Source organism: Emydura macquarii, unplaced genomic scaffold (genome assembly GCF_026122565.2).
Source record: "Emydura macquarii macquarii isolate MOO-44397 ecotype Brisbane River unplaced genomic scaffold, CSIRO-AGI_Emac_v2 contig_1566, whole genome shotgun sequence".
Classification (NCBI taxonomy): domain Eukaryota; kingdom Metazoa; phylum Chordata; order Testudines; family Chelidae; genus Emydura; species Emydura macquarii.
The window spans coordinates 77976-100672 of NW_027131703.1; the positions used below are offsets into that span (position 1 = coordinate 77976).

Sequence of the window (22697 nt, forward strand, 5' to 3'; positions counted from 1 at the left end):
CAGTCTATAAATCTCTCTGTGCTGAAACATGCCTATAACTCCTGCTAAAGTTAAGAGGATTTGAGTGTGTACTGAGGGTTGACTTGATCCTGTGAAGTCAATAATAATTTCTGCCTGATATGAATTATTCCACATTCTGGGCAAAACAACTTTATTCACCTGGAGTTATCATTGCCAGATTCTATCACTTATTTCTGTCCCCCTTCCCTCTGCAAAAAAAGAGGTCTGGGTAGGCTGTGTGTGTAACTTGGTTTATTTACACTATAGACCACAGTTCTGGAACGAGATGGTCACTCTGCAGGGAATCCCTTTCTCTCAGGAATATCAGTCCAAAACCAATCACCCTGTCCCCAGGGAGGCACTCCGCTCTGAACAAAATCCCAGGAAGATAGAAAAATCTCTCCTGTTGCTCACACAATTCCCCCTACCCAAAACTCTGCATTATCCCAAAACAACAACACACACCATGGTCCCTAGAATTGAAAAGGTGTGTGTTAACAGCGCCACCTGTTGACAGCTGCCATAATGACATAATTCCAGGAAAATGCTTAAAAATCCATTTTTGGCTCCTAAAAATAATTACCCAAAATCAGAAAAAGATGAGCCCTAACACTGGAGTCCTCGTTTCTAACCTCCAACGCATGCTGTAATCACTGTGTGAAGGTAAGGAGGGAAGCACAAAGAAGTCATTTGCAGTTTTCTGGTTCTGAGACAAGCCAGTGGCCTTCAGCACTATTTAGGGCTGCCTGTGAACTGTTCAGTTGTCTATGACGCTAAGGGCTGGACGTTCTGCCAGCTGCCTGCCCCCAAGAATGGCCTCTGCACTAGTTGCAAGGCCAGGCGTGCCACAGTGCTAGCCACATATACTATTTTCAAATGCATGATTTTTAAAGGGGCTTAGGTACCTAAATCCTATAGGCATTTTTGAAAATGCTACTCTACATCAGCTCTATGCCATCAGGGGACTCCCCAGTACTGGGGGAATCCCCAGCTGTGGAGATGCACCTGCTTTCAGTCCACTTTGTGCCACTGGAGCTTTACAAAGGGGCCAGAGTGGGAAACAGCACTGAATGCCCCCATTTATAATCTGCAATTTCAGATATTTATAATCCTGGTCCCCAGTCCTGCAAACAGATCAGTGTGCACAGATCCTACATGCACAGAGTCCCATTAAAGTCAATGTTTATGGACAGACCTACCCCAATGGATCCTCCAGCAGAACGAGGAGCTATGTCCATCTATAATCTGGGAGAGGGAGTGGTCCATTTTTCTAAGAACTCAAAGAAATTTAGTGGACGTGTGCCAAACAAAATTTAGTGGAGGTGTGTTGAACAAAAGCAGTCATTCTGGACACACCATCAATAAAACAGGGTTACTTACCAGTAACTGTTGTTCTTCGAGATGTGTTGCTCATATCCATTCCCATTTAGGTGTGTGCACGCTCCATGCACAGTTTCCCGGAACTTTTTTGCCCTTAGCAGTCCCCGTAGGGTCAGCTCAGGCACCCCCTGGAGTCCCGCGCCCATGTCGCGGTACATAGGGCACTGCCGACCCCACCGGCCCCCAGTCCCTTCTTTCTGCCGACTCCGACAGTGGGGACGGAGGGTGGGTGCGGAATGGATATGAGCAACACATCTCAAAGAACAACAGTTACTGGTAAGTAACCCTGTTTTCTATCTTCGAGTGATTGCTCATGTCCATTCCCATTTAGGTGACTAGATAGCCATACCTGGAGGCGGGTAGGAGTTAACGTTGTGCCGCCCTTGCTAGGACGGCTCTGCCAAACCCCGCGTCCTCCCTCGCCTGCTGTACGATGGCGTAGTGGGACGTAAAGGTATGCACCATCGACCAGGTCGCTGCTCTGCAGATGTCCTGCAGGGGCACTCTTCCCAGGAAGGCCGCCGATGAGGCCTGGGCCCTGGTCGAGTGCGCCATTACAGCCCCTGGAAGTGGTACCTTTGCCTGCTCATAGCAGGTCTTGATGCAGGTGGTGATCCAGGTGGAGATGCACTGGGTGGAGACAAGTGAGCCTTTCATCCGGTCCGCCACCGCCACGAATAGCTGCGTCGATTTCCGGAAGGGCTTGGTCCTCTCTAGGTAGAAGGCCAAAGCTCGTCTGACATCCAAAGAGTGCCATCTCTGTTCCTCCCCCGAACCATGTGGTTTGGGAAAAAACCCAGGGAGGAAAATATCCTGATTATAATGAAACTGAGATACCACCTTCGGGAGGAAGGCCGGGTGGGGTCTCAGTCGGACCTTATCTTTGTAAAAAACCGTATAGGGGGGCTCTGAGGTTAAGGCCCTTATCTCAGAGACCCTTCTGGCCAACGTAATGGCCACCAGGAAGGACACCTTCCATGAGAGTACAAGCAACGGGCATGTCGCCAGGGGCTCGAAGGGGGGTCCTGTCAGCATGGGGAGGACCAGGTTCAAATCCCAGGGAGGCACCGGGTCACGGACCTGGGAATATAGCCTCTCCACCCCTTTAAGGAACATAGATGACATGGGGTGTGAGAACAGGGATCTGCCCTCCATCGACTGGTGGAAGGCCGAGATGGCCGCCAGGTGTACCCTGAGAGAGGCCAGGGCTAAACCCTGCAACTTCATGTGAAGGAGGTACTCCAAAATCGCCTGGATTGGCGAGGAGCACGGTAGAATGCCCCGGGACTGAGCCCAACACGTGAAACGCTTCCACTTGGCCCTGTATACCAATTGGGTGGAAGGTTTCCTGCTGTTAAGTAAGACCTGCTGCACTGACATGGAGCAGGCCCTCTCTCCCTCTGTTAGCCATAGAGTCTCCACGCTGTCAGGTGGAGGGAGTCCAGGTCCGGGTGGAGCAGGCGACCCTGGTCCTGGGAAAGCAGGTCGTGGCGCCTTGGAAGTGGCAGAGGCGTGGCTATGGACAGGTCCAGCAACATGCTGAACCAGTGCTGTCTGGGCCAGGCTGGGGCTATCAGTATGATGTCTGCCCTGTCTCTCTTGATTTTCAAGAGGACTCTGGATAGCAAGGGGACGGGGGGAAATGCATACATGAGGGCCCCCGTCCATTCTATCAGGAACGCATCGGAAACAGAGCCTGGTTCACGCCCTCGGAGCGAGCAGAACCTCGGGCATTTCCTGTTCCAGGCCGATGCGAACAGGTCCAGGTGGGGAACTCCCCACCTGTGGAAGACAAAATCCACCACTTCCTGGTGTAAAGACCAATCGTGTCAGGGAAGAAACGATCTGCTGAGGCGGTCTGCCTCGTAGTTCCTGACCCCCAGGAGATGAGAGGCAGCTATATGGAAGTCGTGCCTCACCGCCAATTCCCAGAGCAACATGGCTTCCTGGCATAGGACCGAGGAGTGTGCTCCCCCTTGCCTGTTCATGTAGAACATGGCTGCCGTGTTGTCCGTTAGGACCTGTACCACTCTGCCCTGGAGGAACCGGAGGAAGACCTTGCAAGCAAGGCGGACTGCCCTGAGTTCCCTGACATTGATGTGCAGGGAGATCTCGGTTGGTGACCAGCGCCCTTGGGTACTGAGGTTGCCCGTGCTGTGCGCTCCCCACCCCACATCTGAGGCGTCGGTGATCAAGGTTACCGACGGTACCATCTCCCTGAAGGGAACTCCCTTCAACACCTCCCCCGGATCCTTCCACCAAAGCAGGGAGGTCAGTACTGGTGGGGGTAAAGTGACTATCCTGTTGAGAGGATGTCTGATTGGGGTGTACACAGAGGCTAACCACCTCTGAAGAGGCCTGAGTCTGAGGCGAGCTAACCGCACCACATACGTGCAGGCTGCCATGTGTCCCAACAGCTGCAGGCACCGCCTGGCTGTCGTCGTGGGGGACCTGTGAAGGTCGTCTATCAAGGCAGCCATTGCCTCAAAGCGGGGTCTCAGGAGGAAGGCTCTGGCCTGGGTGGCGTCTAGCGTGGCCCCAATGAACTCTATGCGCTGCACCGGGGTGAGAATGGATTACTGCTCGTTGATGAGCAGACCCAGATCAGTGCAAACTGCACACGTGAGTTCCAGGCTGTTCCTGACATGGACCCAGGACCTGCCCCGAATTAACCAATTGTCCAGGTATGGGAATATCTGGACTCCTTTGCGGCGCAGATGCGCTGCCACCACTGCCATACATTTCGTAAAAACCCTGGGGGCAGACGAAAGACCAAAAGGCAGGGCTGTAAACTGGTAGTGGCCACCAGCTACCATGAATCTTAGGAACCTTCTGTGTCCTGGGAGAATAGAAATGTGGAAATATGCGTCCTTGAGATCAAGGGCCGCATACCAGTCCCCTGGATCTAGGGTAGGGATAATCGAGGCCAGGGAAACCATCTGGAACTTTAGACGTCTGATAAACCTGTTCAGACGGCGGAGGTCTAGAATGGGCCTCAGGCCTCCCTTGGCCTTGGGGACCAAGAAGTACCGGGAGTAAAACCCCTGTCCCCTTCCCTGGAGGAGGGAGCAGACTTCCTGAGTGAGGAGGTGCTCGTGCGCTGGGTCCCTGGGGAGGGGCCGGACAGGAGGGGAATCTGGGGGGAAGGCCGTGAGCTGAAGTGCATAGCCTCTGCGGACTATACCAAGGACCCATTGGTCCGAAGTGACACCTTGCCAGTGGGAGTAGTACGGTCGCAATCTGTGGGCAAAGGGTCGGTCGAGAGGCAGGGGGTAAGTAAGAATACCATCCCCTTGCGCAACGTCAAAAGGACTTTTTATTATTCTGGCCCTTGTTCGAGCCACGGGTCCCCGCCGAAGACCCCGAACGATTACGGCGGTTAGGGCCTCTAAACCTCTCCCGACCCCTCCTGGGTTGAGCAGGTCTGGGGGGCTGCCTCGGTGGTAGTTGAGGCTGCCGCTGGCCCTGAGGGTGAGATTGACGCCTTGCAGCCTGAGGGGTGTAAATCCCCAAGGAGCGTAGCGTGGCCCTCGAGTCTTTGAGGGCGTGCAGCTTGTCGTCAGTCCTGTCCGAGAAAAGTCCGGTTCCATCAAAGGGAAGATCCTGGATGGTACGCTGGGCTTCCTGGGACAGACTTGAAGACTGGAGCCACGAGGCCCTCCTCGTAGTAATGGCCGATGCTATGGCCCGACTAGCGGCGTCCGCCGCGTCACTAGAAGAGTTTAGGGCTGCTCTTGCCACTGCAACCCCTTCTTCTATCACCACCATGAAATCCGCGGTCTTGTCCTGTGACAGGACCTGCGGCAGGACCTCGGCGAGCCTCTGCAGCGAGGACCATAGGTTGAGGTTGTACCTCCCTAGGAGCGCCTGATGATTGGCGATCCTCAGCTGCAGAGACACCGTTGTATAGGCCTTGCGGCCAAAGAGGTCCAGTTTCTTGGAGTCTTTATTCTTTGGGGTGTTGGATTGACCCCCTTGTCTCTCTCTCTGGTTGACTGCATCGACAACCAGAGAGCACGGTGCCGGGTGAATGTACAAGTACTCCACCCCCTCCATAGGGACGGAGTACTTCTTTTCGGCTCCCTTGGCCGTGGGAGGAACCGAGGCTGGAGTCTGAGAAAGGGACTTGGCCACCTTGAGCACCCTCTCGTGGATAGGGAGGGCCACTCTAGATGGGCCTACCATCCCTGAGGCTCCAAATAGGGGGTCCTCCTCCTCAGAGAGCTCCTTCAGGTCTAATCCCAGGTTGCCAGCGACTCTTTTAAGCATGTCCTGGTGAGCTCGAAAGTCTGGCCAAGGGCCCTTACGACCCCGGAAGGTGACATCATCGGGGGATGAGGAGGAGGACTGAGGAAGGGGCCCTGCGGAGGGGCCTTCCTCCGGATCTGATCCCTCATCCGAGGGATGATCCCTTCCCGCGTGGGACACTGGAGGAGGCGGTGGCGGTGCCGCCGATGACTTGAGCGAAGCCGTCGGCTGTGCCACCTGTGTACCTCAGGGGCCCCAGTAAGGCCACTGCCAAGGTCCCTGGGGCCAAGCCTGAGCCGGCATCGGTGCCGAATGAGTTGCCCGGTACCGCAATCTGGAACCGGACCCACTGGAACGGCGTTTGCTCCTGGGCTTGGGGGAGCAGCTCCGTGAACTCGACAACGACGAGGAGTATCGGTGCCATCGTGAGTGGTGCCGGCGGGAAGAGGAGCTGCTCGAGCCCGAGCGTCTCCTCCCTCTTAACAACTTGCGACAGCGTTTGCCCCCTTTTGGAGATCGGGAGCGATGCCGTCGGTGCCGGCGAGAGGATCGGGACCGAGCGCGGGATGGGCTGCGCGTCGGTGCCGGGAGTGTCGGTGCCGAAGACAGCGGTGCCGGCTGCAGCGGTGCCAAGGACGCCGGTGCCGTAGTTGGCGATGAAGTAGCTGGCAGAGCCAAAGCCGGCGGTGGTGGTGGCGGTGCCGATGATGTTGGCAGTGTCACCGAAGACACCGGGATCCGCGCCGGACTGGGTGCCGGGGATTGAGACCGGTGCCGAGAGCTGCGGCGCCGAGCCGGGCTGTCTACGGAGGACGGAGTCGTTGTCCCCCGTGAGCTCCTCGACCTCCCATGGTGCCGTGACGTCAAGGAACTCGACTCGGTGCCGGAGCTGGGAGGGAGCCCGCACTCTCAACCCTCCTTGGCCATCTGGGGGGAGACTTCAACTCCTGTCTCTGCCACCCACCGGGTCCACCCATTGCGGGTTTACCCCGAGACGCAGGTCCCATCCTCAGCCAAGGGTGGGACGGAGGCGTGGGCAGGCCCATGAGGGCGCGTGCCGCGGAGAACGCCTCCGGCGTCGACGGCCCTTGCAAGGGTTCTGCCCCACTCCGAGGAGTCGGGGAGAGCTCCTTGCGCGGAGATGCCGGTGCCGGAGTACACTCAACGGCACGTGGCTGGGGCATCTCCGGACTCCCCCGGTGCCTGAGCGGCGGTGCGGAGGAGTCCCGGTGCGCTGATTCCTTGCGGTGCTTCGGTGCCGGCGCCTTAGATGACGAAGTCGGTGCCGGCAGAGCGCTCCGCACCGAGGAGACGCTCAGTGCCGCAGATGACCGCGCTGGTCCGGGGTCCGGGCGTAGAGCGGACTCCATCAAAATCGCCTTCAGTCGCACCTCTCTCTCCTTCTGGGTCCGCGGCTTGAAGGCCTTACAGATCTTACACTTGTCCCTGCGGTGCTGTTCCCGGAGGCAGCGTGAGTGAGGGTCACTCACAGGGACCGGCTTGGCACACTCGGTGCACGGTTTGAATCCGGTTGAGCCAGGCATGACCCAACGCGGAGAGAGAAAAACCCCTGAGGGCTTTTCTAAGTATCTACTAAGAGTTTTCTCGGTTTGAAGAGCAAAGGTAGCTAAGGGTTTGCGACTTGCAAGCAAGAGGCAATGTTCCAGCAACCGTCAACGGGCGGAAAGAAGGAACTGGGGGCCGGTGGGGTCGGCAGTGTCCTATGTACCACGACATGGGCGCGGGACTCCAGGGGGCACCTGAGCCGACCCTACCGGGACTGCTAAGGGCAAAAAAGTTCTGGGAAACTGTGCACGGAGCGCGCACACACCTAAATGGGAATGGATATGAGCAATCACTCGAAGATAGAACTGAGATTAGCGGGACTATTACTGCTAAACAAGTCTCCCAAATAACAGAGTCTAGTGACTGTACCATACCTGGTGATCTGGGAGGCAGTGGGCATGTAATTCTCAGGGACGCTCTCCTTGCAGATCTTGCATTGCCTGATGTTCCACTCCAGGATGCACTGTGTGCAGAAAATGTGACCGCAGGGCAACTCAGCTGGATCAGTGATCTCGTTCTGGCAACTTTTGCACTCATTCACGCCCTTCCTGAAAGACACCACAAAAGCAAGATACAATTCACAGGGTCTGATTCTCCACTGCCTTGTGCCTTATGGAGTCAATAAATAAATACATAAATAATAATAAAGACTTGCATAGCTGGGCCAAAGCTCCATGACAATATACACAAGTCCGACTGTCAGAGGGTGGCTGGCTCCTTTAAATGAAGCAGGTCCTGCTCCCTTCTGCCAGAACAGGTGCTTCCAATTTGGCCAATTAAAACGCAGAGCAGAACCTGGGGCTATAAAGGATCTGGGAGAATCAGACCCTGAGGGAGGAAGTCCCTGAGGGAAGTGATAGGAGATTCCTGGGGAAAGTCTGAAGGCAGGGGAGCAGCAGAGAGGTTTGCTAGCTGACCTCCCCAAGCCAGCGGGCCAGGGCCAGAGAGCTGGAGAGGATTGAAGGCAAGGAGAGCAGAGGAGGGGCTTACCCACTGACATCACCACCCAGGCGAGCTGGAAAAAGTCAATGTAACAGGAAGTGATGGATGCTCTCCTGGGGGGATGATCTCCCAGCAGTGAGGCTGAGGTGGGGGAGTTCCCACTGGGAAAAGTAGGGTTGCACTCCAGGTGGAAGGCCTGGGGTGGTTTTCCTGGTAGAAGGACTGGAGAGGACTGACAAAGAGCCCTGGTGTGATGGAAGATGCCAGAGAGTGGTGTGTGCTACACTGCTGTCATGGGATTTTAAGGACTATATGTTCTGCAGGTTATAAATGGACGATGTTTTGAGACTCTTGTTCTGGATTTTTACCCTAGATTTTTGTAATACATTGGCCCCAAGGAGGAGTATTTTAGAGGCAAGCAAGCCTGTTGTGGAGTCCTAAGGGGCCCGAGAGAAGAAGGACAATAACACTGGTGTTAAGATGCCCAGCCTCATGGGGGCGCTCAGAGGATGGGGAATTGTTCACACCCATGGTACATAATCCAAAATGTTTTGCGTATATTTGGGCACAGCACTGAATGCTGTGTTAGGCATGCCATGGTACATGGAAAGAGCTTATTTCCTGACAATATTGTGTTAATTTGCAAGGGTAATTAATAGACATATTGCCTGCTAAAGATGCCCTTGTTGAAAATTTACCCACAATGATCTTTTTGGTTATTTGCTCAACTTACACAAGGTAGATGGTAGCAGCATTGTTGCTGCATCTCTTCAGCACTTTTGTCACAACTTCAAAAATCTTTGCTGGTTTATGATCTTCAATTTTGTACAGTAACTACAAACATAAAGCATAATGAATGTCAAAAGAAATGTTTAAAAAGCTACATTCACAAAAGCAAGCACTCAAAAGTTAGGCTATGCCAGAATCAAGGTTGTCCATTCAACCTTAACTCTGCCTCTTTAGCGCATGCATTCTGATAGTCTTGTAAAACATCACATAGGAAGTCTGTGGGAGAGCCTAGACTAGATCCTGAGTTCCAGCCCAGAGCCTTAAATACTCTCCCTTATTCACTGTCCATCCTGTGCACTGAATGAGGCAGGAGTCTGACAGAACCCATCACACATGATCATGTAATTAAAGACTGTATCATAATGCAGAGGCACAGGGGGGCTGAATTAAGGTTGCAGAGAGACCTGGGGCCAAACTTTGCAAACTTGGGTTCCTAATGTTACACACACATATTCATTGCTGGGCACAACAGGTGAGGAAGGATGTTCTCAACAAAAAATTCGGTTACTGACTAAAGAAAAACTTTAATGGATGTTGTCTGTGTTCCTGCAAAAAACTTGTTTTTTCCTCAGAAAATCAAAATCCTGAAACCTGGACATCATATTTTACACTGTAACACCCATACAATATTTTGTATAACTAATGCCAAAATTATTAAAAATCAAAATGAAAACATTTAAATCAACCTCAAACTACCAAATTATTTCCCCTCAAATTTTTCCTTGTGGAAATTTCAAAAAAAAAAAAAAAAAATTCAGCTTTTGTTCTAGTTTGGGAAGAAGCCAAATTTCCAAATCTCTAAATCCTTTGCCAAACAGACTTTCTGTCCTATGCAATGCTCTAATTCTGGGGTGAGGATAGTAGCGGACCTGAGTATAATATCACTGCACGGGGCTAGGGATGGTCTGTGGGGGAGGTCATGTGCAGGGTCAATGCAACTTGGGCCACTTGCAGGCTACCTCCTGAACCCCTGTGGGGACACCATGTCCCATGTGGGTGAAGGACAAGGTTGGGTGAATCCCCTGAGCACAGAAATCCTCTCTACGGCTGGGTGAACAATGGATTTTTCGGTTTGCTGGCAATTCCAAAACATTTGGGGAAAAAATGAACTTCAGGTTAAACTGAAAGCAAAATGTTTCAAAATTTTTGGCAAACAAAAGTAAAAAAGAAATTGTTTAGTATTCAACAAAACATTTTGGAGAAAGTTGAAACATTTTTGTTTTGATTTCAACCATTTTTAATTTTTAAAAACTGTATTAAATAGTAAAATTAAAGGAAATTTTGAAATGGAAAAGTCATTTGGAACCAAAAAACGGAAATCATAGAATCATAGAGTTGGAAGGGACCTCAGGAGGTCATCTAGTTCAACCCCCTGCTCAAAGCAGGACTAACCTCAGCTAAATAATCCCAGCCAGGGTTTTGTCAAGCCGCAGCTTAAAAACCTCTAAAGATGGAGATTCCACCACCTCTCTAGGTAACCCATTCCAGTGCTTCACCACACTCCTAGTGAAAAACGTTTTCCTAATGTCCAACCCAGATCTCCCCCACTGCAACTTGAGACCGTTGCTCCTTGTTCTGTCATCTGCCACCACTGAGAACAGCCTAGCTCCATCCTCCCTGGAACCTCCTTTCAGGTAGTTAAAGGCTGCTATCAAATCCCTCCTCATTCTTCTCTTCTGCAGGATAAACAAGCCTAGTTCCCTCAGTCTCTCCTCATAAGTCTTGTGCTCCAGCCCCCTAATCATTTTTGTTGCCCTCCACTGGACTCTCTCCAACTTCTCCACATCCTTTTTGTAGTGGGGGCCCCAAAACTGGACACAATACTCCAAATGCGGCCTCACCAATGCCAAATAGAGGGGAATAATCACTTCTCGCGATCTGCTGGCAATGCTCCTACTAATGCAGCCCAATATGATATTAGCCTTGTTGGCAACCAGGGCTCACTGCTGACTCATATCCAGCTTCTTATCCACTGTTACCTCCAGGTCCTTTTCTGCAGAACTGCTGCCTAACTCATCAGTCCCCAGTCTGTAGCTGTGCATGGGATTTTTCTGTCCTAAGTGCAGGACTCTGCACTTGTCCTTGTTGAACCTCATCAGATTTCTTTGGGCCCAATCCTCCAGTCTGTTTAGGTCCTTTTGTATTCTATCCCTACCTTCCAGGGTATCTACCTCTCCCCCTAGCTCAGTGTCATCTGCAAACTTGCTGAGGGTGCAATCTACCCCATCCTCCAGATCATTGATGAAGATGTTGAACAAAACCAGCCCCAGGACCGACCCCTGGGGCACTCCGCTTGTGACCGGCTGCCAGCTAGACATGGAGCCATTGATCACTACTCGTTGAGCCCTATGCTCTAGCCAGTTCTCTATCCATTTTATAGTCCATTCATCCAACCCATACTTCTTTAACTTGCTTGTTTTGATTTTTTAAATTAATTTTAAATTTTTTTAAATGTTTTGATTTTTTCCCCAATTATTTTCTTTTTAGTTTTTTTCTCACTGAAACAATTTGGCAAAACAGACACAAATTCAGGAAACATTTTGGTATTGCCAAATCTGCATTTTTCTCCAGAAAAAATTTTGGATGAAAAATTTCTTCCAGCTGTCTTTCTCCCTAGCTCTCCTGGGGTCCAGGGGTTGTAACCTCTAGTTCCAGGCGGTTTCAAAGGAGCAGTGGGGTGCTATTTTATACACTTACATTCCAGAGGAAGACAAACTGCTTCACAACGAGCTTTAGCAGCTTCTCGTTCATGTTGGTTTCATCGTGTAGCAGGTGATCGATGAGCAAATAAACGATGTTGGTGCAATTCCATTGGTGTCTGAAAAAGAGAGAGAACTACCTCATTAAGAGTAACTGCACCTTATCCGCCAGAAAAAATAATTCTTCCCACATCTCTGGACAAAACTGGCCACCTGGAACTGAACATGTAAACAGGTCCTTTGGCTCACAGTATCCCCCAGGGCTAGGTGTGATGGCTTGCAGTAAGGGAGGGTCCTTCCTGGCTGCTCAGGATAGATTACAAAAGGAAGGGGAAGCAGATACAAAGGGGAATCAAAGGGAAACACGTTTTGTCCTTTCTTCTTCTGTCTGCATAAAGCTAGGAAAGCCTAGGTGGGATATGGAAGTTTTTGATTGCTTTCCGGCTGAAAACTGCTGGAAAATTTTTAGTTTTCAAGTTTTTCTGTATAAATTCAGCAAAATTCAGCAAATTGACTTTTTCTGCCCCCCCCCCCCAAAAAAAAAAACAAAAAAACCTTGCTTAATGGAAAGTCCATCTTTCTGTCTCGGAAAAAACAGTTTTCACAGAAAATTTTTTGACTATTACATGTTTTTAAAAAGTTTATATTCTTTAAAATACTTAAACATAATTTTTTGAGTGGAGGTAACACTTACAATATGCTGTTCAATAATTCCTCTTTGTTAGGGTAAAGTCTCATCTGGTAGTCATCCGAAGTGATCAGTTCCAGAGTGTGTTTAATGGACTTGATTCTTTTCAGCCAGGTCAGGCAGGCATTGAATGGCAGAAGCTCCTTCTCTGTAGGCTGCAGTTGCTTCAGGATGATGTTCACAGCATCAAGAGCCACAAACTAAAATGGCATTTAAAAACAAATTCATTTGAGTTTCAGAGCTAGCCATCTTGTTTCTGGGTGGTGGGCAAAGAGGAGATAAAACAACAAGCCAGGAGTATCTCTTGCTGAAGAGCTGATGCAACACAACTGTAGTTTATGAAGGAATGACCTGTGGCTGTACACACATACATATGCGCGCACACACATGTACTCTCAGGGAAGATGTGGTCAACAGCAGGGACTGAGCTCTGGTTATTCAGCATCCACAGCAAAGATCCCTACCATCTGAGAACTAAAGGTATAACCCCATTAATGGCAAGACAGGAGCAGGGGCCAAGATACAATCACAACTACTAAGCCAGTGTGCTATACATCCAGCTGCCAAGGCAAAGGAAGAAGCACTACTTTAGTGGAAAGGAGGGAAAGAAATCCCACATTTGTTTACAAGCAGTGCAGATTGTAACAGAGTGCCACAGGACATCATTCCCCCTGCTCTTCAAGACTAATTGCCCTGAGCTGAGAATCTTCTTACCTAACCAAGTTTTAAGCCTGATCTAATTCCTCATGAAATCAATCCACCTTCCCACTGACATCAAGGGGAGTCAGATAAGGCCCTTAACCATGGTTTTAAATTAGTTCAAGCTGTCTGGGATTTAACCTGATTTAGCTTGTTATTGTGGACAGGACAATGACAGGTATAAGCCATTTTGGTTTGGATAACAGCTCCTGGTTAAATGTAGACCACAACTGCGTCAAACAAAACCAGCTGCTTAAAACAGTAGTGACAATTTCCTAACGCAATGAATATTATATTATACAAAGCACGTGTCGCTTGGCAGCAGCACTGCTGAGAAGGATCTGGGAGTTGTGGTGCATCACAACCTCAACATGAGTTAACATTGCGATGCTGTTGCAAAAAAAGCAAATGCAATTTTTGGTTGCATTAACAGAGGCATAACATGCAAGTCATGAGAGGTGATAATACCACTCTTCTCAGTGCTGGTTAGGCCTCAGCTGGAGTACTATATCCAATTTTGGTCACCGTTGTACAGACAGGATGTAGAGAAACTGGAAAGGATCCAGAGGTGAGCGACAAAGATGATCAAAGGGATGGAATGCAAGCCATATGAGCAAAGGCTGAAGGAACTGCGTATGTTTAGTTTGGAAAAGAGGCGATGAAGGGGGGACACGATAACTGTCTTCAAATATGTGAAAGGCTGCCATAAAAAGATGGAGAAAAGTTGTTCTCTTTTGCTGCAGAGTGCAGGACAATAGGCATTTGGTTCAGACTACAATATAGCAGTTTTAGACTAAATCTCAGGAAAAACGTCCCAACTGTAAGAAGAACAGGACAATGGAACAAACTGTCTAGGGAAGTCGTGGAAGCTCCTTCACTGGAGGTTTTCAAAAGGAAGCTGGACAGCCATCTGTCCTGGATAGTTTAGACACAACAAATCCTGAATCTTGGCAGGGGGTTAGACTAGATGACCCTTGTGGTCACTTCTAACCCTATGATTCTATGGATTCCATCACTGGAAGCAGGGAAATACATTGAGGATTCCTAGATTCAGAGATTGTAAGGCCAGAAGAGATCACTGTGATCATCTAATCTGCCCTCCTACATAACAGAGGCAATAGGACCTCCCTGAATTAGTTCCTGTTTGAACTAGAGCAGACTTTTTAGAAAAACATCCAATCTTGATTGAAAAAATTGCCAGTGATAGAAAATCCACCATGACCCTTAATAAATTATCTAACGGTTAATTCCCCTCAGTGTTAAAATTTTGTACCTTATTTCCAGTCTGAACTTGTCTAGCTTCAACTTCCAGCTACTGGATGTTGTTACACCTTTGTTTTCTAGACTGAAGAGTCTATTATCAAATATTTGTTCCCCATGTTGGTATTTATAGCATGTACTCAAGTCACCCCATAGCTTTCTCTTTGTTAAGCTATATAGAGCTCCTTGAGTCTATCATTATAAGGCAGGTTTTCTAATCCTTTCATCATTCTTGTGGCGCTCCTCTGACCCCTCACCTATTTATCAACATTCTTCTGGAGTTGTGGACACCAGAACTGGACACAATACTCCAGCAGCAGTTGCACCAGTGCCAAATATAAAAGTAATGCAACCTCCCTACTCCTACTCGAGATTCCTTGCTTATGCATCCCAGGATTTTGTTAGCTCTTTTGGCCACAGCATCGCACTGGGTGCTCATGATCAGCTGAATAAACACTATGATCCCCAAATCTTTTTCAGAGTCATGACTTCCCAGGATAGAGTTCCTCATCCTGTAAGTATGGCCTACATTCTTTTTCCTATACATATACATTTAGCTGTATTAAAATGCATATTTGTTTTCTTGCACCTAGCTTACCAAGTGATCCAGATCAGTGACTGTTCTCTTCATTATTTATCAATTCCCCAATCTTTGGGTCATCTGCAAACTTTATTAGTGATGATTTTATGTTTTCTTCCAGATCATCAATAAAAATGTTACATAGCGTAGGGCCAGAACGAATCGTTGTGGGATCCAGTAGAAACACACCCCCTCGATCATGAGTCCCCATTTACAATTCCAGATTGAAAAGAGAAATTATGAAACACTGTTCAGATAACCTCGCTCACCATTTTAGTTGTGTCTTCGTTATAAACTTTCTGCAGCTCATTGGCTAAAGTCTCCTCGATCTTTACTAAATTGATGAACAGCTGATAATTCTCTTGTAGGTAGAAATATTCAATGTGCAGCCATATCAGGGAAAACCCCATATCATCATTTGCCAAAGAGGTGTAGAGCCGTTTTGCACCAGTTATGAGAACATTAGACAAAATCTGGTGATAAAAGAAGATATTATTTCTACTTATTGTCAAGCACATAGAACAGCGATTGACCCGTTATATTAAGTTTTCTGTTGCTGCCATGTTTAATGAATGATGTATGAAATTTTCATCACTAATTCTAACTCGAGTCAAGAAAAGAACGGTTACTTACCTCGTAACTGTTGTTCTTTGGGATATGTTGCTCATGTCCGTTCTGATTTAGATGTGTGCGTGTGCCACATGCACCAGTGCCGGAAGTTTTCCTCCTAGTGGTACCTGTAGGGATGGCTCTAGCACCTTCTGCAGCGGCGCATGTATGCGCTCATATATAGGATGCTAACGGCCCCCCTTCCTTCCAGTTTCTTCTTGCCGGAGCCCCGACAGAGGGGACAGAGGGTGGGTTGTGGAATGGACATGGGCAGCACATCTCGAAGAACAAACAGTAATGAGGGAATAGTTCCAGAGGGGTAGCCATGTTAGTCTGTATACAGCAAAAACAACGAGAGTTCTTCGGCACTTTAAAGACTAACAAATTTAATATTTGCAGGCATAAGCTTTCGAGAGACTTCAGCTCTCTTCTTCAGATGCAGTAATACAGAAAATAGGTAACACAGAGGCATCTTATAGATATCCAGGTGCATTGAGAACAATGGGGGAGGTGGAGTCCGGTACTTAAGACCTAATGACGACCATTGAATAAGAGGTGAGAATGGGTGAGCAAAGCAATTTACCTCTCTCGAAAGCTTATGCCTGCAAATATTAAATTTGTTAGTCTTTAAAGTGCCACAGAACTCTTGGTTTTTTTTTTAGTTATGAGGTAAGTAACTGCTCTTTCTTCTTCGAGTGCTTGCTCATGTCCATTCTGATTTAAGTGACTCACCAGCTGTGCCTCTGGAGATGGGCAGGAGTTCATGACTGTGAAGACTGCAGTACCGCTCTGCCGAATCCTGCATCGTCCCGAGCTTGCTGCGTGATGGCATAGTGGGATGTGAAGGTATGTATGGATGACCATGTAGCAGCTTGACAAATATCCTGAATAGGCACATGCGCCAAGAAAGCCATTGAAGATGCCTGGGCCTTTGTGGAATGGGCTAACAGGGATGCTGGAGGCATGACTCCGGTTTGTTCATAACAGGTGCGAATACAGGCTGTAATCCAGGATGATAGTCGCTGCGAGGAGACTGGTTCACCCTTCATCCTGTCAGCAATCTCTACGAAGAATTGTGTGGAGTGGTGGAACGGTCTGGTCCTATCGATGTAGAAGGCTAGAGCCCTCCTTACATTGGGCGAGTGCAGGCACCTCTCTTTGCTAGAGTTGTGAGGCTTAGGGCAGAATACCAGCAGGAAGATGTCCTGACTAACATGAAAATGGGAAACAACTTTCGGGAGGAATGCAGGATGAGTGTAGAGCTGGACCTTGTCCTTCAAGATCATCGTATAAGGTGGCTCCGAGGCCAGGGCCCTAATCGCCAACACCCTGTGTGCAGAAGTGATTGCTACTAGAGAAAGACTGTTACTCACCTTCCATAACTGTTGTTCTTCGAGATGTGTTGCTCAAGTCCATTCCAATTAGGTGTGTGTGTGCGTCATGCACGGCTGCCGGAAAGTTTGCCCCCAGTGATCCCATAGGGTCAGCTCTTGAGCCCCCTGGAGTTGCTCGTCCATATCGCTCCATATAAGGCCCCGCCGACCCTCTGCTCTCCAGTTCCTTCTTGCCGGAAGACTCCAACAGAGGGGTAGGTGGGCGGATTTGAAATGGACAAGAGCAACACATCTCAAAGAACAACAGTTTATGAAGTTAAATAACCATTTTTTCTTCTTCGAGTGCTTGCTCATGTCCATTCCAATTAGGTGATTCGCAAGCACTCTCTTAGGTGGTGCGGTCAGAGTTCAGTTAAGCACTGACTGCAGGACCGCTCTACGGACTGCTGCATCTTTCCTGGCTTGCTGGGCAATAGCATAGTGAGCTGAGAGAGTATGAATGGAGGATCATTTCGCTACCCTGCAGATGTCCTGAATAGGAGCCCGGGCTATGAAGGCTGTTTAAGTCGCCTGGGCTCTAGTCGAGTGGGCTGTTAGAGTTGGGGCTGGCATTTTCGCTAGCTCATACAAGATGTAATCCAGGATGATATTGTCTGGGCAGAAACAGGCTGTCCTTTCATTCTATTAGCCACTGCCACAAAAAGTTGGGGAGTCTTCCTAAAGGACTTTGGTCTCTTGATATAGAAGGCTAAGGCCCTCCTAACATCTAGCGAATGAAGGCACCGTTTGTGGTTGTTCGCATGCAGCTTAGGGTAGAAGACTGGAAGAAAAATATCCTGATTGGAATGAAACTGCAAGACTACCTTTGGAAGGAATGCCAGGTGCAGTCGCAGACGAACCTTATCTTTGAAAAATACTGTGTACGGAGGTTCTGACATCAAAGCTGTCAACTCTCATACTCTCCTGGCCGATGTAATGGCTACCAGGAATGCCACCTTACAAGACAAGTACAAGGCAGAGCTATGCTGCTAATGGTTCAAATGGTGGCCTCATCAATGCAGACAAGACCAAATTAAAGTCCCATTGAGGAATAGGCTGATAGATGTGAGGGAACATTTTGTCGAGGTCTTTTAGAAAACGGTTCACTATACGGCTGAAGAAAATTGAGCGGCCCTCTACTCACGGATGAAAGGCTGAGATTGCCACTAGGTGGACCTTCAGAGAGGACACCGATAGCCCTTGTTGCTTAAGGTGTAACAAGTAGTCCAAAATTAATGGTATAGACAAGGCCTCCCAAGGGACCCCTTTCTGTCATGACCAAAAAGAGCACCTCTTCCACTTTGCCATATAGGTAGCCCTTGTCAACAGTTTCCTACTTTCCATTAAAATTTCTCTGACCCACTCCAAGCAACGAAGCTCCTGCTGGTTCAGTCGTGGAGCTTCCATGCCGTGAGATGAAGGGACTGAAGGTTTGGGTGGCAAAGGCAACATTGGTCCTCTATGATCAGGTTTGGAAGCAGTGGAAGGGTGATAGGTGTCTCTACGGAGAGCTCAAGTAGCATGGTGACCCAATGTTGCAATCAGGATTACCTCTTTTCACCTTCAAGAGGAACTTGTGTATCAATGGGATCGGCAGGAACGCATAGAATACGTCACCTGACCATAGGATCAGAAAGGCATCCACTAAAGATCCCTGGCTGTGACCCTGGAAGGAGCAAAACCTCACGCATTTCTTGTTGAACCTCATCACGAACAGGTCTAGGTGGGGAAATCCCCACCTTTGGAAGATGTCTTCCGTCACATCCATGCGTATGGACTACTCATGGATGGCTATTGACCTGCTGAGGAAGTCCACCAGTACATTCTGAGAGCCCAGGAGGTATGACGCTTCTATGTGGATTTTGTGATTTATGCGGAAATGTCAGAGCTCGAGGGCTCCTCAGCATAGGGGAGAGAGCACCCCTCTATTTGTTTAAATAAAACATTGCAGTAAAAACAGAAAACACAACAGCAATGTGTTTGCCCATCAGGTGCTCTTCGAAGGTTTGGTACGCCAAGCGCACTGCTCTTAACTCTCTGACATTGAGGTGAGTAGATAGGTCCTCTCGCAACCACTGACCCTGGGTTCTCATCTGGTTCAGATGGGCTCCCCAGCCCAAGTCGGAGACACTGGTTACCAATGTCATAGTAGGTTGTGGGCTCTAGAAGGGAATCCCTGCACATACCACTTCCCGGTCCAGCCACCAGCTGAGCAAGGTTAGTACCGGTAATGGGATCGATACCACCTTGTCTGTATAATCCCTGTTGGGCCAGTAGACTGAGGCCAGCCATGTTTGTAGTGATCTGAGATGTAATCTGGCATACTGGGCAACTTGAGTGCAGGCTGCCAGGTAGCCCAACAGCCTTAGGCAGCTTCTGACTGTGACCATTGGGTGGCGATTTTATTCCTCTATGTTGGTGACAATGTTGTGAAAACAAGCCTCTGGCAGGAAAGCCCTGGATTTGCTTGAGTCCAAGACCACTCCTATGAACTCGATCTTTTGTGATGGAGTGAGGACTGACTTCTGAGTGTTGACCAATAGGCCCAGACTTGCAAATGTTAGTCTTATGAACCTTATGTCCAACTCTACGTGCTGACTGGATTTCCCTTTGATTAACCAGTCGTCCAGACATGGGAAGACTTGAATCCCCCACCTTCTGGGGAAGGCTACTACCACTGCCATGCATTTCGTAAAAACTCTGGGTGCAGTCGAGAGGCCGAATGAAAGAACCGTAAACTGGAAGTGACGGCTGTTGACTACAAATCTGAGGAATTTCCTGTGCCTCAGAATAATGGATACGTGGAAATACGCATCTTTGAGATCGAGGGCAGCATACCAATCTTCTGGATCTAGAGAGGGGATAATTAACACCAGGGAGACCATACAAAACCTCAGCTTCTTTATGAACTTGTTGAGGTTTCTCAGGTCCAGAATTGGTCTGAGACCACCCTTGGCTTTCGGAATTAGGAAATACCGGGAATAAAAACCCCTTCCCCATAGCTCCATAGGAACCTCTTCCACCGCTCCCACCTCTAGGAGTTGCTGAACTTCTTGAATTAGAAGATGTTTGTGTGAGGGGTCCCTGAAGAGGGATAGGGAATGAGGGGGCAGGAGGCCGGGACGGAGTGGAACTGGATAGAGTGTCCCAATTCCACCGTGCATAGGACCTACCTGTCTGATGTAATTTGGGTCCACGCACAGAAGAAATGGGACAAGCGGTTGGAAAACAACAGGGGTGGAGGATCCGATGTTGGTATTGCTATGCCTTCCTCAAGTGTACCCTCAAAAATTTTGGTTTGGGCCCGGGGCCTGCTTGGTAGGGCCCTTGTTCCGCCTGGATGAGGATTTGTATGGCCTCTTCCTATTGTTATTATTTCTACCCCATCTACAGCCAAACTCCTGCTTCTGATGGGGCTGGTAAAAACGAGGGAGGGGCTGTGGTCTAAAATGCCTCCTCTGGGTCGCAGGCATGTGTAAACCCAAGGACTTGAGAGTGGCCCTAGAGTCCTTCAGACTGTGTGATTTTGTGTCCGTCTGTTCAGAGAACAAAGATTGACCTTCAAAGGGCAGGTCTGGCACAGTCCGTTGGACCTCATGGGGAAGGCCTGACACTTCCAGCCGGGAGCTGCAATGCATAGACACTCCCGAGGCCATAGTCCGGGCCACTGCATCTGCAGCATCTAATGCCCTTGCAGGGATCATCTGCTGTTGTTTTGCCTCCTCCACTAGGGCCACAAACTCCTTCTTGGAGTCTGGAGGGATAGACTCTGTGAATCTTTGGATGGAACCCCAAGTATTTTAAGAGTATCTGCTCAGGAGGGCCTGTCCATTCACCACCCTGAGCTGGAGGCTCCCGGTGGAATACACCTTCCTGCCAAAAACGTCTATCTTCTTGGCCTCCTTGGCTTTAGGTGTAGGGCCTTGACTACCCTGTCTTGCTCTCTCGTTTGCAGCCATGACTATGAGTGAGCCCGGGGGAGATGAGTATACAAGTACTTTTGCTCAATCCTTTTTGCCATTGGAGGGATTGAGGCTGGGGTATGCCATATCGACTTCATATTCTTGTTGATTGTCTTCATCAAAGATAGCGACACCCTAGAAGGTTTTGATGGGAACAATATGTCAGTCATCGGGTCCGTGTACCCCCTTCAGAGACCTCCTCGACCTGGATCCCCAGGTTCTGGGCCACATGCCGGAGGAGGTCCTGATGAGCCCTGCTGTCCTGTTGCCAGCACTGGAGTGGCACCCACAATAGCCTCGTCCAGCAAGGAGGATGATTCCCTCAACGGGGCCGTCTCATGTCCGTTGGCACCCGATGGGTTCCACAGTACCAAGCGATTCGCCTCCATCACAGTGCCAGCGACATCAGACTTGGTGCTGGCATAGGTGCCCCCATATTCGGTGTCACAACTTGGCTCGATGTCTCATTCGGTGCCGGTCTCAGCATTGAGGGCGAGAGATGGTGTCCGACCTCATGTGATGGCCTCTGCTGTCCGATGCTAAGGACAGTGATCGAGTGGATTGAGGTCCCTGGACTTGTTGGAAGGCCCACAGAATCCATAAAAGCCACTGGGATGGGTTCTGCCACTGCGGAAGCCACAGTACTGCAAATGGCTGAGGCATCTCTTGGGCACGGTGCCAACTCCTGTTCCAGTGCCAACTTTGATGCGAGGTGATCGACTCAGCTTTGGACTCTGATTCTGACCTACTTCTGGGGACCAGGGCGGTGTGAAGGTCCTTGGTGCCGGAGAATGGTGCCCAGGAGAAGGTTGTTGGGCCATCAGCACTGGCTTCACCTTTGACAGTACCGGTCTACGTGATGCCGGTACTACTGCTCCAGTGGACAGCCTCAGAGCTGAGTCTGTTGTGGCACCGTGCTCTCAATAAGCTCCCTGGCTGCTTCAAACGTCTCCAAGCTGGAGGGTGAGCGGATGTCCTCCACCTCTTCATCCAGCTCCCTAGAGGGGGAAGCAACTGGTGCCAGACTCAACGTACTCCTCTCTGGGGCCAGAGTCAGCAACGGTTTAGCGGGTTTAGCCACACAGCTCAAGTGGCCTGACACAGGTCACACAGCACCATCTTCCTTTTGCTCTGATGGTTTCGGGGTGGGTGACGGGCCTCTGTCCGTCTTCTTGTGCTTCTTCCTCTGGAACGGTGAATGGGATCGGTGCTGGGTGGAAGCCGTTCTAGGTGCCAGTGACTCCAGTAGAAAAGCAAATGGCAGAACCACAAAGTGGAAATGCTGCATGCCCACTGTAAATTGCAGGAACCTCCTGTGGCCTGGGAAGATGATATGAAAATAAGCGTCATTTAAATTGAGGGCCGTGAACCAGTTGCCCGGATCCAAAGAAGGAATGATGGCTGCTAGGGAGAACATGTGAAACTTTAGCTTTTTGAGGAACTTGTTTAGGGCCTTTAAATCTAGTATGGGCCCCGTCCTCCCTTTGCCTTTGGGATCAGGAAATACCATGAGTAGAATCCTTTGTCCCTCAGATTCTGGGGAACCTCTCCACTGCTCCTATCCGCAAGAGGACTCACACCTCCTGGGCAAGTAGTTGCTAATGAGAGGAGTCCCTGAAGAGGGACGGGGAAGGAAGAAGCGATCGAGGTCAACTGAAGGGTGTAGCCAGTAGCCACTGTGTTCAACACCCAATGGTCTGACGTAATGGCCCTCCAAGCCGTGAGGAAAGAGGCAAGGTGGGAGGAGAATCAACGGGAGATTGGATCTTGGACACAAACCGGTCGGTTGCCCCTAGGCACACCTTCAAAAGCCGCTCTTTCTGCCCGAGGAATGGCGGCTCGGGCCTAGTTTCAAAGTAGATGCTGGTGAATTGCCTCAGCAATGCTTGTAGCCTCCGTTTC

General features: G+C 49.5%; 1 protein-coding gene across 4 annotated transcripts in view; it reads right to left on the reverse strand.

Moving 5' to 3' along the window:
* The window catches only part of LOC137157787 (E3 ubiquitin-protein ligase rnf213-alpha-like), a 213110-nt gene that overhangs the window by 61570 nt on the left and 128843 nt on the right, over positions 1-22697 (reverse strand). For all 4 annotated transcript variants that reach the window (XM_067555196.1, XM_067555197.1, XM_067555195.1 and 1 more), the window contains 5 exons: positions 15121-15324; positions 12319-12512; positions 11623-11743; positions 8870-8970; positions 7569-7742 (listed from right to left, as the gene is read on the reverse strand). In XM_067555196.1, coding sequence (XP_067411297.1) covers positions 7569-7742; positions 8870-8970; positions 11623-11743; positions 12319-12512; positions 15121-15324 — 794 coding nt within the window. The remainder of the gene's footprint in view (positions 1-7568; positions 7743-8869; positions 8971-11622; positions 11744-12318; positions 12513-15120; positions 15325-22697) is intronic.